The 14,229-nt window shown below is 38.6% G+C and overlaps 1 protein-coding gene across 3 annotated transcripts in view; it reads left to right on the forward strand.

Annotated features, from left to right (window-relative positions):
• ASXL3 (ASXL transcriptional regulator 3) overlaps window positions 1–7,480 on the forward strand; it is a 249,075-nt gene extending 241,595 nt beyond the window's left edge. For all 3 annotated transcript variants that reach the window (XM_054537787.2, XM_024235950.3, XM_054537786.2), the window contains one exon: window positions 624–7,480. In XM_054537787.2, the coding sequence (XP_054393762.1) occupies window positions 624–4,328 (3,705 nt within the window). In that variant the 3' untranslated portion in view covers window positions 4,329–7,480. The remainder of the gene's footprint in view (window positions 1–623) is intronic.
• The last annotated feature ends 6,749 nt before the right edge of the window (window positions 7,481–14,229 follow it).

Raw genomic sequence — 14,229 nt, forward strand, 5'->3', positions numbered from 1 at the left:
ACTTCTCTTGTGTTCTTATCATATATGTATAAAGCAGCATGCAAGGTAGCAGGGGAGTACATAAAAATCATAGAGTTCTTGGCTCAGAGAGGTTATTGGAGAAACTGAGGTACACAACGATTAGCCTAGGATCACAAAGTTCCTTTGTGTAAAGTCAAAATGAGAATTCTAGTTGTCAATATCTCGGTCAGGGCTTTTTTCTTTGGGTCAAATTAAGACAGACAAACTCAAATAGAGTTGAAGTTCCACTTTTTTATGCCACTAAAAAAGATATTTCAAAATTAAGTATCTCAAAGTCTTTTTAGCCTACCACACTTCTAGAAGCATGAATTTTGTATCCATTTGTATGATGCATTAAGAAGATGCTTCATTTCCATGCCAAATGAAGTTACAATGGATGTTTTTGCAGATTAAAAAACAGATTAAAAACTTAATTTTTTCCATTCATACTACATTTCTTGTTGCTTTATGCCCTAAAGGTGCATCCAGGGATTTATTTAGGTGTAGTTCATGGCACATGAGAGAATGCAGCTAGTCTTTTCCCTTGCATTATCACATTCTACGTGCCTCCTCTGTGATCATGTATGAAGTACATTATATATTTTTTTCTCTCCTCCTTTTAGATTCAGCTTTCCAAAATTGGGCCACCTTTTATAATCAAGAGCCAACCAGTCTCCAAACCCGAGTCTCGAGCATCCACTAGCACATCTGTCAGTGGCGGGAGGAACACAGGAGCCAGGACCCTCGCAGATATCAAGGCCCGGGCCCAACAAGCTCGGGCCCAGCGAGAGGCTGCTGCAGCTGCTGCTGTGGCTGCTGCAGCGAGCATTGTCTCTGGAGCCATGGGAAGTCCAGGAGAGGGTGGAAAGGCGAGAACTCTGGCACACATCAAAGAGCAGACAAAGGCTAAGCTCTTTGCAAAGCATCAAGCTCGAGCCCATCTCTTCCAGACCTCTAAAGAGACCCGGTTGCCTCCGCTCAGCTCAAAGGAAGGGCCTCCAAACTTAGAAGTCTCTTCTACCCCTGAAACAAAAATGGAAGGTTCGACTGGTGTCATTATTGTCAATCCAAACTGTAGATCTCCTAGCAACAAGTCTGCCCACCTCCGGGAGACCACCACTGTACTACAGCAGTCTCTTAACCCAAGTAAACTTCCAGAAACTGCCACTGACTTATCTGTGCATAGTTCTGATGAAAACATACCTGTGTCACATTTACCTGAGAAAATTGTTTCATCTACCTCTTCTGAAAATAGCAGTGTGCCCATGCTTTTTAATAAAAATTCTGTCCCTGTATCTGTTTGCAGCACTGCTATATCGGGAGCAATTAAAGAACATCCCTTTGTGAGTTCTGTTGATAAATCCTCTGTCCTAATGTCTGTTGACAGTGCAAACACTACAATTTCTGCTTGTAATATAAGCATGTTAAAAACCATCCAGGGAACTGACACTCCATGCATAGCCATTATACCAAAATGTATTGAAAGCACTCCCATTTCAGTCACTACAGAGGGATCCAGCATATCAAGCTCCATGGATGATAAGCAGTTACTAATATCAAGCAGCAGTGCTAGTAACTTAGTCTCCACTCAGTACACCTCTGTGCCAACTCCCTCCATTGGAAACAATTTGCCAAACCACCTCTCCACTAGCTCTGTCTTGATTCCCCCAACGGGAATTAACAACAGATTTCCTTCTGAGAAGATAGCCATACCTGGGAGTGAAGAACAGGCCACTGTATCCATGGGTACCACTGTGAGAGCAGCCCTCAGCTGCAGTGATTCCGTAGTGGTCACAGACTCTCTGGTTGCACACCCAACCGTTGCAATGTTTACTGGAAACATGCTGACAATAAACTCTTATGATAGTCCTCCCAAGTTAAGTGCTGAAAGCTTGGACAAAAATTCAGGGCCTCGAAACAGGGCAGATAATTCTGGAAAACCTCAGCAACCACCAGGGGGCTTTGCACCAGCAGCCATAAACCGATCAATTCCGTGTAAAGTCATCGTTGACCACAGCACCACGCTGACCTCCAATTTGTCTCTGACTGTCTCCGTTGAAAGCTCAGAAGCCAGCTTGGACCTGCAGGGCAGACCAGTGAGGACAGAGGCATCCGTACAGCCCATGGCATGTCCTCAGGTGTCTGTGATTAGCAGGCCTGAGCCAGTTGCCAATGAAGGTGTAGATCACAGTTCCACTTTCATTGCTGCTTCAGCAGCAAAACAAGACAGTAAAACATTGCAGGCCACCTGCACAAGTCTCCGAGAATTACCCCTTGTTCCAGATAAATTAAATGAGCCGGCTGCTCCCAGTCATAACTTTGCTGAGCAGGCACGTGGCCCAGCTCCTTTCAAAAGTGAAGCAGACACAACCTGTAGCAATCAGTATAACCCAAGTAACCGGATTTGCTGGAATGATGATGGGATGAGGAGCACAGGACAGCCTCTGGTTACTCACTCGGGTTCAAGTAAACAAAAAAATTTAGAGCAAAGCTGTCCAAAGGGTATCAAAACTGAACATGCCAGCTACTTGAACGTGTCAGAACTTCATCCCAGGAATCTCATAACAAATGTTGCTCTTCCTGTGAAATCTGAACTTCACGAAGCAGACAAGGGCTTTAGAATGGACACTGAAGACTTCCCCGGCCCCGAGCTGCCTCCTCCGGCTGCAGAGGGAGCCTCTAGTGTACAACAAACACAGAACGTGAAAGCTTCCACCTCGAGTCCCATGGAAGAGGCTATTTCCTTGGCTACCGACACCCTAAAAAGAGTCCCTGGTGCAGGGAGCTCAAGCTGTCGTCTGTCCTCTGTGGAGGCTAACAATCCGCTGGTGACGCAGTTACTACAGGGCAACCTGCCTTTGGAAAAAGTGTTGCCACAGCCCAGATTGGGAGCCAAGCTCGAAATCAACAGGCTTCCATTGCCTCTTCAAACTACCTCAGTGGGTAAAACAGCACCAGAGAGAAACGTTGAAATTCCGCCCAGCTCTCCAAATCCAGATGGTAAGGGCTACTTGGCAGGGACTCTGGCACCACTCCAAATGAGAAAGCGAGAAAACCACCCCAAAAAGAGAGTAGCTAGGACTGTAGGAGAACACACTCAAGTTAAATGTGAACCAGGAAAATTGTTGGTGGAGCCAGATGTTAAAGGGGTGCCTTGTGTCATCAATTCCGGCATGAGTCAGCTAGGACACAGCCAGCCATTTAAGCAAGAATGGCTAAACAAGCACTCCATGCAGAACAGAATTGTTCACAGCCCAGAGGTCAAACAGCAAAAGCGGCTGCTCCCCTCCTGTAGCTTCCAGCAGAACCTATTTCATGTTGACAAGAATGGCGGCTTCCACACTGACGCTGGTACCTCACACAGACAGCAGTTTTACCAAATGCCTATGGCTGCCAGGGGCCCCATTCCTACTGCAGCTCTGTTACAGGCCTCTTCCAAGACCCCAGTGGGGTGTAATGCATTTGCCTTCAACAGGCATCTTGAACAGAAGGGATTGGGAGAGGTTAGTCTTTCCTCAGCACCTCACCAGCTAAGGTTAGCCAACATGTTATCCCCCAATATGCCCATGAAAGAAGGTGATGAGGTGGGAGGCACTGCACACACAATGCCAAACAAAGCACTAGTACATCCGCCGCCGCCACCGCCTCCCCCTCCCCCTCCACCCTTGGCTTTGCCCCCACCTCCCCCCCCACCACCTCCACTACCTCCACCTCTCCCTAATGCAGAAGTCCCATCCGATCAAAAACAACCTCCAGTTACCATGGAAACCACTAAGAGACTTAGTTGGCCACAGTCCACGGGCATATGTAGCAATATAAAATCGGAACCTCTTTCTTTTGAGGAAGGTTTAAGCAGCAGCTGTGAACTGGGCATGAAACAAGTTTCCTATGACCAGAATGAAATGAAAGAACAGTTAAAAGCATTCGCGCTAAAAAATGCAGATTTCTCTTCCTATTTGCTTTCTGAGCCACAAAAGCCTTTTACCCAATTAGCTGCTCAGAAAATGCAGGTGCAGCAACAACAGCAGCTCTGTGGAAATTATCCAACAATACACTTTGGTAGCACGAGTTTCAAAAGGGCAGCATCTGCAATTGAAAAGTCCATTGGGATTTTGGGAAGTGGCTCCAATCCTGCCACGGGCTTGTCTGGTCAGAACGCTCAGATGCCCGTTCAGAACTTTGCCGACAGCAGCAATGCAGATGAATTGGAACTGAAATGCTCTTGCCGGCTGAAAGCCATGATTGTGTGCAAAGGCTGTGGGGCCTTCTGCCATGACGACTGCATAGGTCCTTCAAAACTTTGTGTAGCATGCCTGGTTGTACGATAAGAGCTGAGTGAAAGATGCAGTATCCCTTTTCCACACGGAAAAGCCAAATAGCATCAGCAACAACAAATCGAATATTGCAGTGGTTTCTATCATGCTAATTTATTTTGCTTTGGAGCAGGTACCTTTTCTCTATGGCATTATTTTCTTGCATTTCTCATAAAGGGGAGGATGCATCCCAACTGAATGGCTCACTGGCATGTCTTTTATGTGTTCAGTTGCCATTCCTAGCTTTGGAAAGTTTCTTTCTGTCCGTGTGTATACAAGTCAATGCCCCATTTTTGTTTTTCTTTTAACCGAGGTGTAGATAGGAAAAGGACATTTTTAATTACTTAATAACTGGAAATGCAGATGTGTAAGGAGAATGAGAGGAATGATTTCAAGTGGTTATGCAGTTTTCTATAGATGAGCCATTACAGCAAGGAATTTTACAGTTGACTTTTCTGAACCTAGCTTTACCACAGTGATTAAATCCTATTTAGAAAGGGGAATCTGATTTAAATGTGTGATTCCTTGTATTTACTCCTATCACAAAAGATGTATTAAAGGAGGTATGCCATTAATGAAATCCACTGTCCTGAGTATTATCTTTCCTCCTGTTTTACTTTCTCAGAGACTAGGGCAGAATATCTGCATCTTCCTTGGATTTTGTACACATATTGTAGTGAAATGTGTCCTACATCTGAAATTGCATGGGACTCATGCCCAGCAATCTGGTTCTAGCCCTTTGACACCTGATCGTATGAGAGCAATTGGCCAGCCAATAGCCATAAGCCCAGAGGATTTTAGAGCTTCATGTGTGGCTTTTAAGAGCAGGTTTGAAAAAAAAAAAAAGACCCTAAACTTCAAAGCAAGGAAATAAGATGCTGTATATGCATACATAAATGCTTTGATAATGTAAATATCCTATTCACTCTAATGAATTACTAGATATTAAAAGTGGGGGGTGGAAATCATTGTAGCCCTTTATTGATGACACCCATGCATTCTGGCTTCAGACCTTGCAGAGGTTGGCCATATCTTTTTAAAAGTGTCATTGATGATAAAAGGGACTACCCAAGGCTAAAGCGTCAACATTTTTCAGAACAATTGCTTTTCTCGTTGTTTACAACGTATATAATTCAACTTTGAAATAACGCTTATTTTGAAAACTGTTCTAGGTATGGCATGTTTTGTTTTTTCCCTCAGGTATATTCAATACATTCTTCATATTTGGGGGAACTGCTTTTGAAAAAGGGATACTGCATCTTAACAGTTATCTTCAGTGTGCATCCAGTAAAGTCTGCGTGTTGAGTATTTGAGCTACATTCCATATACTTTGGCCACCCTCATACCAGAGGACAGCCGTAGTTCAGGAGGCTCTGTTTTCAAAAGCAAGTTGAAAAGCACATGCACATTGAGGGAAGACGAAAGAAAACAAAAACTAACCATGCCCATTTAACTTCAGATTACAGAGCACAAAATGTGGAGTGCCATTAACCCATTGATTGATTGTGGCTGTAGAATTTAAAAAGCAAACATGGGGGGGTGGGGAATCATCTGTATCCAGGGTAAGAATGACCAATATTTTCACATGGGATCATCCTAGTCACTGTAAACTTTTTGACATTCCCGTAAAACACGTCTTAAAAGTTGACTGGAATGAGCAGAAATTACATTCCTGAAAACAAGAACACTTGTGATTTTTTATAATAACCAACTATATGATATGTTTTTTTCTCCATATTTATTGTGATGTTGCCAAATTTCTTTAGGTGATAGAGACATCATTTCGAATAACAAATTGCTGATAGTGGAGGTACTTTATCTTAGAAAGAAAGAAAAGAAAGGCCTGCTGCTGTAGCCATGATTTTGGTGCTTCAGTACTGTCATTTCTGTTTTTCACAGTAAAATTGGCAAAACTAATGACTGAGAAAGTTAGCAATGCACTTAACCAGCCTTTCCCGAGGAAAGCAGCATAAGTTCCAGCGGATCCTTAGTTTTCTCTTCACTGCACGCCAGGTTGTGTTGGGGTGGCATCCTTATCAGTGGTGTGTTTGTCTGCCTGGCTCTGATATCATCCTGATTTCGAAGATCATGCTCTTAGTCTCACAGCGGGGCACCCCTATAATATAGACACTTGCATGCCAACTCCTTCCAAATTCAGTCACTGCTATACCAGTGTCAGATACTGTCTACACCAGCAAATTGAAACCCATCACATCAGTAACTGACACGGTGTTGGAAGAAACTCCCAGTCTACAGAACCTTTGCACTCAGTATGTGAGGTACAATTGAGGCTGATGAGATACTGAGCTCATTATCAGTTCCTTCATTGTTGAATACTGCCTGCAAGTTGCTTATTGGGAATAAGGAAAAGTGTCCTTCTGTATGTTTTGATTTTTCACATAACAGGCTTGGAGAATCAATTGTTGATAGTGCATGGATTCTATCATCCAGGTCCGATTAGCATAATTTTTCTGTGCCCTTTTTTTTTTTTTTTTTGCTCCAGTTCAAATTCCTAGTGTTCTCGTATGGTTTATATTACTGAAAAATTAATATCTTTAAGCTAAAATATAAGGGAAAGGAAGAAGAGAAATTTAGATGTAAAATGTGGGTCAGATATTTTATAGGTTTCCATTTAATATATATATACACACAAAATCCAGTATATTTGAATTGACTGAGTAGGTTCTTAGTTTTCTGATTTCTACATGTGTCTGCTATGTGCAAATGTAGTATGTTATTTACTACATGGTTATTGTGGTGTAGTGTGCAAATGTTAGCGTGTGCATTATCCTGATTACTGGACACAGTTTTATTCTTATCAGGAATAGAACTTGCACATGTACCATACAATTTTTTTTTTTTTAATCACAAAGGATGTATTTCCCTAAGTAGCACTTTTGGAGCAGGGGAAGGAAGAAAACTGCTATTCCCTAATCCTCCTCCTATAAGATATGCATATGCCTGAGGTGTATAAAGACATTTAGGTTAGTTAATGGGCATGTTAATAAGAGCATTGTGATGCAAATTCATTTTCAAAATGAAAATATTTTTTTCTTCCCCAAAGTGAGAATAGCAGAAATTTTGGTGAACTGAGCACCATAGTTATATAATATTTCCCTGCGAAGGTCTAGTTTGAAGAAAAAAAAAACTTGAAAACAAACCTATGAGGTTGAGCCTGGTTGCTATAAAGACTTTGGGGTGGTATGTGTTTCTGGGATGAGCTATATAGAAAGTTTAGTTGACTGCTGGACCTTGGATATTCTTACTCGGTTCAAAATAAACACACAAAAACAAGCTGGTGCATATGGGGCTTTATAATGCAGTCGAGAGTAAGAATACACGTTGCTGTAGCCCCATTTCCTTTACAAACCCCAGCACAATTTCAAAAGTGGAAGTTACCGTGGCCTCTGGTTTCCCAGTTCCTCCGTGGTGTAATGAAGTCCCAGGTTTTAGAAGCTGAAGCCAAGCCTAGGGTAGCATCGTCTGTATGGTGGTGAGGCCCAGCACAGCGGTAGCTGCCTAGTGGGAGTGACTCCCTGAGCATGCAGAGCCCAGAGTCACTGTCCATCTGCATTCCCAGAGAACAATTGTGAAGAGTCCTAGAAAAGGAACTCTGAATCAGACTGTCAGGGGCCTATGTAGCCAAAATGTTACTGAATATAAAATTCCTGTCGTCTTCAGTCTTCATGCTTTGTCACTGTAAAGCGAACAAAAAGCATTTTTACTATAATTTAAAGGAGCTGCTTTTTTATAGCACATACTATTTCGCTTTGTACTATATTTGATAGTTGCAGAATAATTTAGACTGTAGAAAAACTTTGTTGTATTTGTACTGTTCTTGAATGTTTCAAAGAAAGTGCTTTACTTGGTTGCCATAATTTTCTTGTACTGCTGTATTCCCCTCCCTCCCCTGCTTCATGGAAACCTGATATGATACATATTTTCAGTAGTTTTTTTTCTTTAATGTGTGTTCGTTTGTACTATTTTTTTTTTTTTTGGTCAGTATTCTGAATGTTTACATCTGTTTGACATTAGCCATTTAATGCCTTTTTTAAAGGCAGTATTACTCCTACAGTGTAACAGCAAAATGTGAAATCAACCCAAACATAACATGCATGACAAACACAGATTGGGGGCGAAGGCCCTGAACCTACATAGACATTTTATATCAGCATACAGAAAAGTAAAATCCTCCTTCAGTCCTCTACCAAAGAATATATTATTCCCACAGGAAAAACTCAGAAAAGGTGTGTAAAATCCTCAGAAGGGGGAGCAGTTGATTCAGTAAGACTGCGACAATTTAATACTGTTACGCTTGCTTTGATACCTGACTAAATGTGACTGAGTGCAACAAGCATTTAAAAAAATTTTTAGACAGTGTTTTGTTTAGAATTCAGGGATCATGCATTCTTTAATGGTGCTGTTTGTTTTTTATTTCTTTTCTACAAAGAAAACAAGTGTTGCCTACAAAAGTGACTGCTCACAATACCATAAGTTAAATGAAATGAAATGTTTGTCTCTTCATGTTTCTCTGTCTTTCCCTTTCTCAAAGTAACAACTTGGGTTTCAATATTAAGATATTCTGGAGAAAATAAAGAAATTAAACATGAAATAATTGTCATTTTTAATTTTTTAATGAAATGAAGTAATTTATATATGTTAAATGTACTAATAATTAGAAATTCTATTTAAAATTTATAGGAACAACTTAAACCATATACTGTTAAATTACCCACGCTGCTTTTTGGTAATGGTGACTTGTCAACATATGGTTATAACTATGGTTAAAACAGGAAAAGCTAAAACAAACTTCAGAAATTGTAGCTGTTATGCTTATCATTTAAGACTATATTTGGACTTTGTTTTCATTAAGATCTTAATTTTTTATACCAAAAAGCATTCAGGTAAACAAATATTTTTAACTTTCAAAATGAATATTCAGAAAATGATCTCTTAAAAGAATTGCTTTGGTTAATTTTTTAAAATCCTACATGAAATATTGTAACTAGAGTTACTTGAATGAAATGCTGTGAGCCATTAAAACAAAATTGCCTCAGTTATATTTACATAGGTTAAAGAAATATGCATATCTTTTCAGTAAGATGGATCAAAGCATTAAACAGTTGGCTATTAAATCTCCTGTTTTTCATCTACACAGAAGATGTTGTGTTTAGCCACCAGATGGCGAAAGAGGATATTTACTTTTGTAGGAAAAAAGAAAATGCTTTTTCCTCCTCCAAAAACCAAATTTAATATTAAAAGTCAAATTTATTCAGGTAAGCCAGTAGAGGATGGATATTTCTACGTTAATTACATTATTTTCACTACAATGATGATGCTTTTTTGTTCCAGTTTTTTCTACTAACATATTTACAAAATGCTTTCTTAATTTTATTTAGAATTGCAGAGTTTGTTTTAAAAATTTTTTCTCATTGCATTACCCCACAGGCATTATCTAGTCCAAAACCTATTAGGATAAAACTGAACAGCTCAGCATTCTCTAAGCTGACACTTAGTGAAACTTACCTGAATGCTCTGTGTGTTTTTATTTTCATAAAAGTACAATGACACAATTCTTGTATAAATGTGCCATTATTTTTAATACAATAATGTAGCCTAATTTGAATAATAATTTATGTTAGGATCTAAAGTATTTATTTGTATCCATGATAGCACTTATCAAAGAACAAGTGATTTATCCAGTATTTATTCACATAAATACTTCATTGTAATCAAACATAATTATGTTATTTAGAAGGAACCCAGCTATCAGTGTAGTTGATAGAACAGTTTTGGGCTTCTTGCTAGAGAAGAGAATTGAATAGAAATCCTAGAAAGTGTTTCACATCCCATGAAATTATTTGAAGTCTTTAACTGTAGATTGCCTAGACTGAATATTTCAAGTGAAGATCACACACAGTGCTTCACAGTGATCTGCAAAAATGAAAAGTTGAAATAATCAAATGTCACAACTAATTTAGAAGTCTAAATTGAGTGATAAAGCCAGTACTCATCCATATAGAAACTTTTAACCAAGTTGCCAATGTAACTACCATAGACTCACTACTTAGAGGAAAATCACCTGAGTTAACAAAACAAAGGTTGAAGTTTTGACCATTTTATTTAACCACTTTTAAGTTTTGCAACTATAGTAAATATCCCATTGTGCTACCTGACTATAAGTAAAGCATGTATTAAAAATATTTAGCAATCTTGTAAGGGTCAACCAACCAATCTAAACACATGCTACACGAAAGAAGTGGCCCTATAAAAACAAATCAGTGAAGACTGGCTGAGTGTCAGTTCTGTGAATGAAGGAGCCCCCTGAGTCTGCTTTAATTGGTAGTTTGGATTTTTACGTAGTACCTTCATTGCATTTATGGGAAAGTCTGTTTCGGAGGTACTTTTTTTTTTTTTTAAGCTAAAATTACCATCTAAAGTCTCATTTTAAAATTTTTATTTCTTCATTGTAATTCACAAATTATAGTTGTACATATTTATGGGGTAAAAGTGATGTTACAATTTATGAATACAATATGGAGTAGTTAAATCAAGCTAGTGAACGTATTCATCTCAAATACTTGTTTTTGTGGTGAGAATATTTGAAATGTACTCAGCAGTTTTGAAGTGTACAGGTCCTTATTTACTATACTCACCACGCTGTGCAAATGGACACTCCTCATTAAGTAACAACTTGGCCCGAGAGTGGGGGCACCAGCTACTTTAAAACAAGGTTTCGGACACTTGAAGTTATACAAATTCCATCTCATTTTCTGTAGGGTCATCACAAAGTCTTTATTTTGTCAAAAGTTCGTAAATGGAAAATAGATTTCACTTTTGATTCAACTTGTATCTGTAGTTTCATATTGTGATTTTATTTCAGGAAAACACTGCCCAGAATCTTCATTCTTCAATGAAGAAGGAACACAGAGGGACCTCAGAGGAGTGCAGAACTATGGTTCTATTTTCTTTGATTGATTTCAGTGTACAATTCTGGGATGTTACAGCATCGTCTAGATATAGCAAAGTGTGACTGACCTCAGTAACTAGGAAATGTGAGCTTTTCCTGGGTTTTTCTCTCCTCCTATAGAAGTGACAACATTTATGTGTGTCCATTTATATAGAAATGAAACATTTCCTACTGTAATATAAACATCATTTGCAAATCAGTTTGTGTTAAATTGAGGATTTGAAAGGGTTGGTGTAGGAGTAGGGACAGTATTCTATAATGGCTTCTAAGTGGAAGCCAGTAACACATTTTATACCCCTTCTTCCCTTAACCTGTAATCTCAGTGTAGATTTCTTTTTTTCTTTTGGTGCATATTTTTGATAAAATCTTTACATCTCCAGGAAGAAAAGTAAAAGCAATGAAAAATTAGCTGGTAGCTTAGAAAACTTCAACAAATTTTAAAGCTTTTACAAACTATATTCAGAGTAGGACTCTATGGGTAATCTATTACCTCTCCTAGATAAATACTCACTTAACGTCCTCACCTTTTGTCCATCAGAAAGACTGTGAGATCGGTAACAGCCAGTTTCTTTCTTCTTCTTCATATGTTGATATTGGAAAGAGTCTCTGGTAGAAACTTTTCTGTCCAAAAATATTTGCTTAGCAACAACTGGGAATAATCAAAGCTACCAGTCCTTACAATTCCAGTTTTATAATTGTGACTTTCAGTAATATTATTACCTTAAAAAATAAACCTGAAGAAGACGTCACGATCTGAATATGGAGGAGACTTTACAAGTTCCCTTCATATCGATAAACTTTGAAGAGTTTTAAGTGTATACTACAGTGATTTTTCAGAGCTGTCCCAAAAAGGCTTTATTAAAAAATACTCATTTAGAAACAATTGATAACATTAAAAATAATTTATTAAATTATTTAAAATAACAGTTAAGATAACATTATTTTAAAATGTCTTTATTAAAAATAAAGATTAAAAAGTAATAGTTGATAACATTAAATGTATTAACAAATAATTTAAAATAATAATTGATAATATTAGTGAAATACAGTGTAATAAGTGCCGCAAAGCATTTTACAGGTGTTATCACATTTGTTCTTAAACAAAAAACTATAAAGGAAGCACCATTATTATATCTATGTAATAAATAAGGAATCTGAGGCTTAGCTTAAAGTTAAAAACACTCAGCTAAGATTTGGGGTATAAAGATTTATCAGAAACAAAAGCCCATCCTCTTAACTTGCTAGAAGATGCAAGGGCTGCTGCACAGATTTTGCTAACTCCTGGGGATTCCAAGAAAAATCAGAGGGTCTCAGACCCTGGAAAAATATAGGTTAGTGGGAAAAACAATAAAACAATGTGATAAAAATATAACCAAGACATGTGCAAGGTTCAATAAGGAAGGAAACAACCAAGTGGGTGAAACTAGGGTTGCCAGTGGCTGAGAATGAGACCTCTAGAAGGGCACATATTTCCCCTCATCTGCCATGGTTTAAGGGCAGTACCACGGGGCAGGAGAGCAAGTTCTTCCCCATCAGTATACCAATTACTTTCCTGGAACAGGGTTCATCAATAAAGAGACTCTTTTTTTCTGATAATGATCTTTCTGAGTTTTATGACTGTCCACTAGACAAAAAAAAAATCAAGCTTGTAAAGAATTAAAATTAGTTTTATTCAGAAGTCTTACTGGGGACTATAGACTGAGGACTATAGCCCTGGAGAGATCTTTCAGAGAGGTTCCATCAGACTATTCCAAAACTGTTTTGGCTCATTGCTTATATACGGGCAGTGAAGGTTCAGTATGTGCAAAATCATATCAAATTTTGGGTGCAAGAGTACATCTGGTTATAGATTGTAGAGGCATAATCACTGACCCTGTCAGACATTATCTTATTATAGGAAAAGGCAAGGTCTAGGGTCATTTATCCTTTAAGGAATATGGTGACTCATTCAGGAGATGTGGGAACCGTGTGCTCTATCCAGTTTTGTCTTCAAAGCATTCTTCCAGAGAACTGCATCTTGTCACAGAGTCAGGGGCTTTGTGAAATTATGCTGGCAGGCAGAAATGAGCAAACATGGCTTTCTATATTTACTACTTTGCCTCACAGATCCTTTACATAGTTCAGAGCTCTGTCCCCAAAGCCTTCTTTCATGAATCTAAGTAATTTGTTCAGATGTTGGTAATGTTAATAATTGACGTTTTAAAAGTTAACATACTGAAACAATATTTATGTTGCCTGATGTCGTTGGTGGTCATTGACTAATAGTTTTTAAAAAATATAAAACATATTCCTGTATGTAAAAGTTAACTATTGTTACAGAGACTATTACAGAAACCAATACCAAAAAAATGGAGTATCTTGATATAAATTGCAATGTGAGCAATTAATTTTTTTAAAGGAGAAGAAATTGCTTCTGACTGTATTACTTAATAGGATTCAAATAAGAAAACAAAGAGTTAACACATGCAAGCTGCAAGTTTGGATTGAAGTCAGGGAACTTATAAATGTGTCATGCAGTACTTTTGAGAAATAAAAGCTCCCCACTCTGCTGGTGATCACAGAAGGAAAATATTTTGATCATTGGAGAAAATGAAAAAGCATACAAGAGTCATCCAGCTGATAACACCAAGATATATATAGTGCCAGAGATTAGCTTCACCTGTATCAGTATTTTTCCAAGAAATGCTCGCCTGTTTAAGTGAATCCTACCACTCTCTTAATTCCACACTGGTGACTGAGGACACAAGCGATGACTGTCACTTCACAGAGAAGCCTCGTCTATAGCACCAAGTGGTCCACGCTGCATTGTCATCCTGCCCCAGCTGTGAGAGCATGACGTTGGGTGATTCACATTCCTGCTCTGTGTCTGACTCATCATCTTGCCCACAGGCCAAACCCATCTTTTATCACCTCTTGCTTGCAAATATTTATCTTAAAGCCATCTGG

Source organism: Pongo abelii, chromosome 17 (genome assembly GCF_028885655.2).
Source record: "Pongo abelii isolate AG06213 chromosome 17, NHGRI_mPonAbe1-v2.0_pri, whole genome shotgun sequence".
In the NCBI taxonomy this organism is placed as follows: Eukaryota; Metazoa; Chordata; class Mammalia; order Primates; family Hominidae; genus Pongo; species Pongo abelii.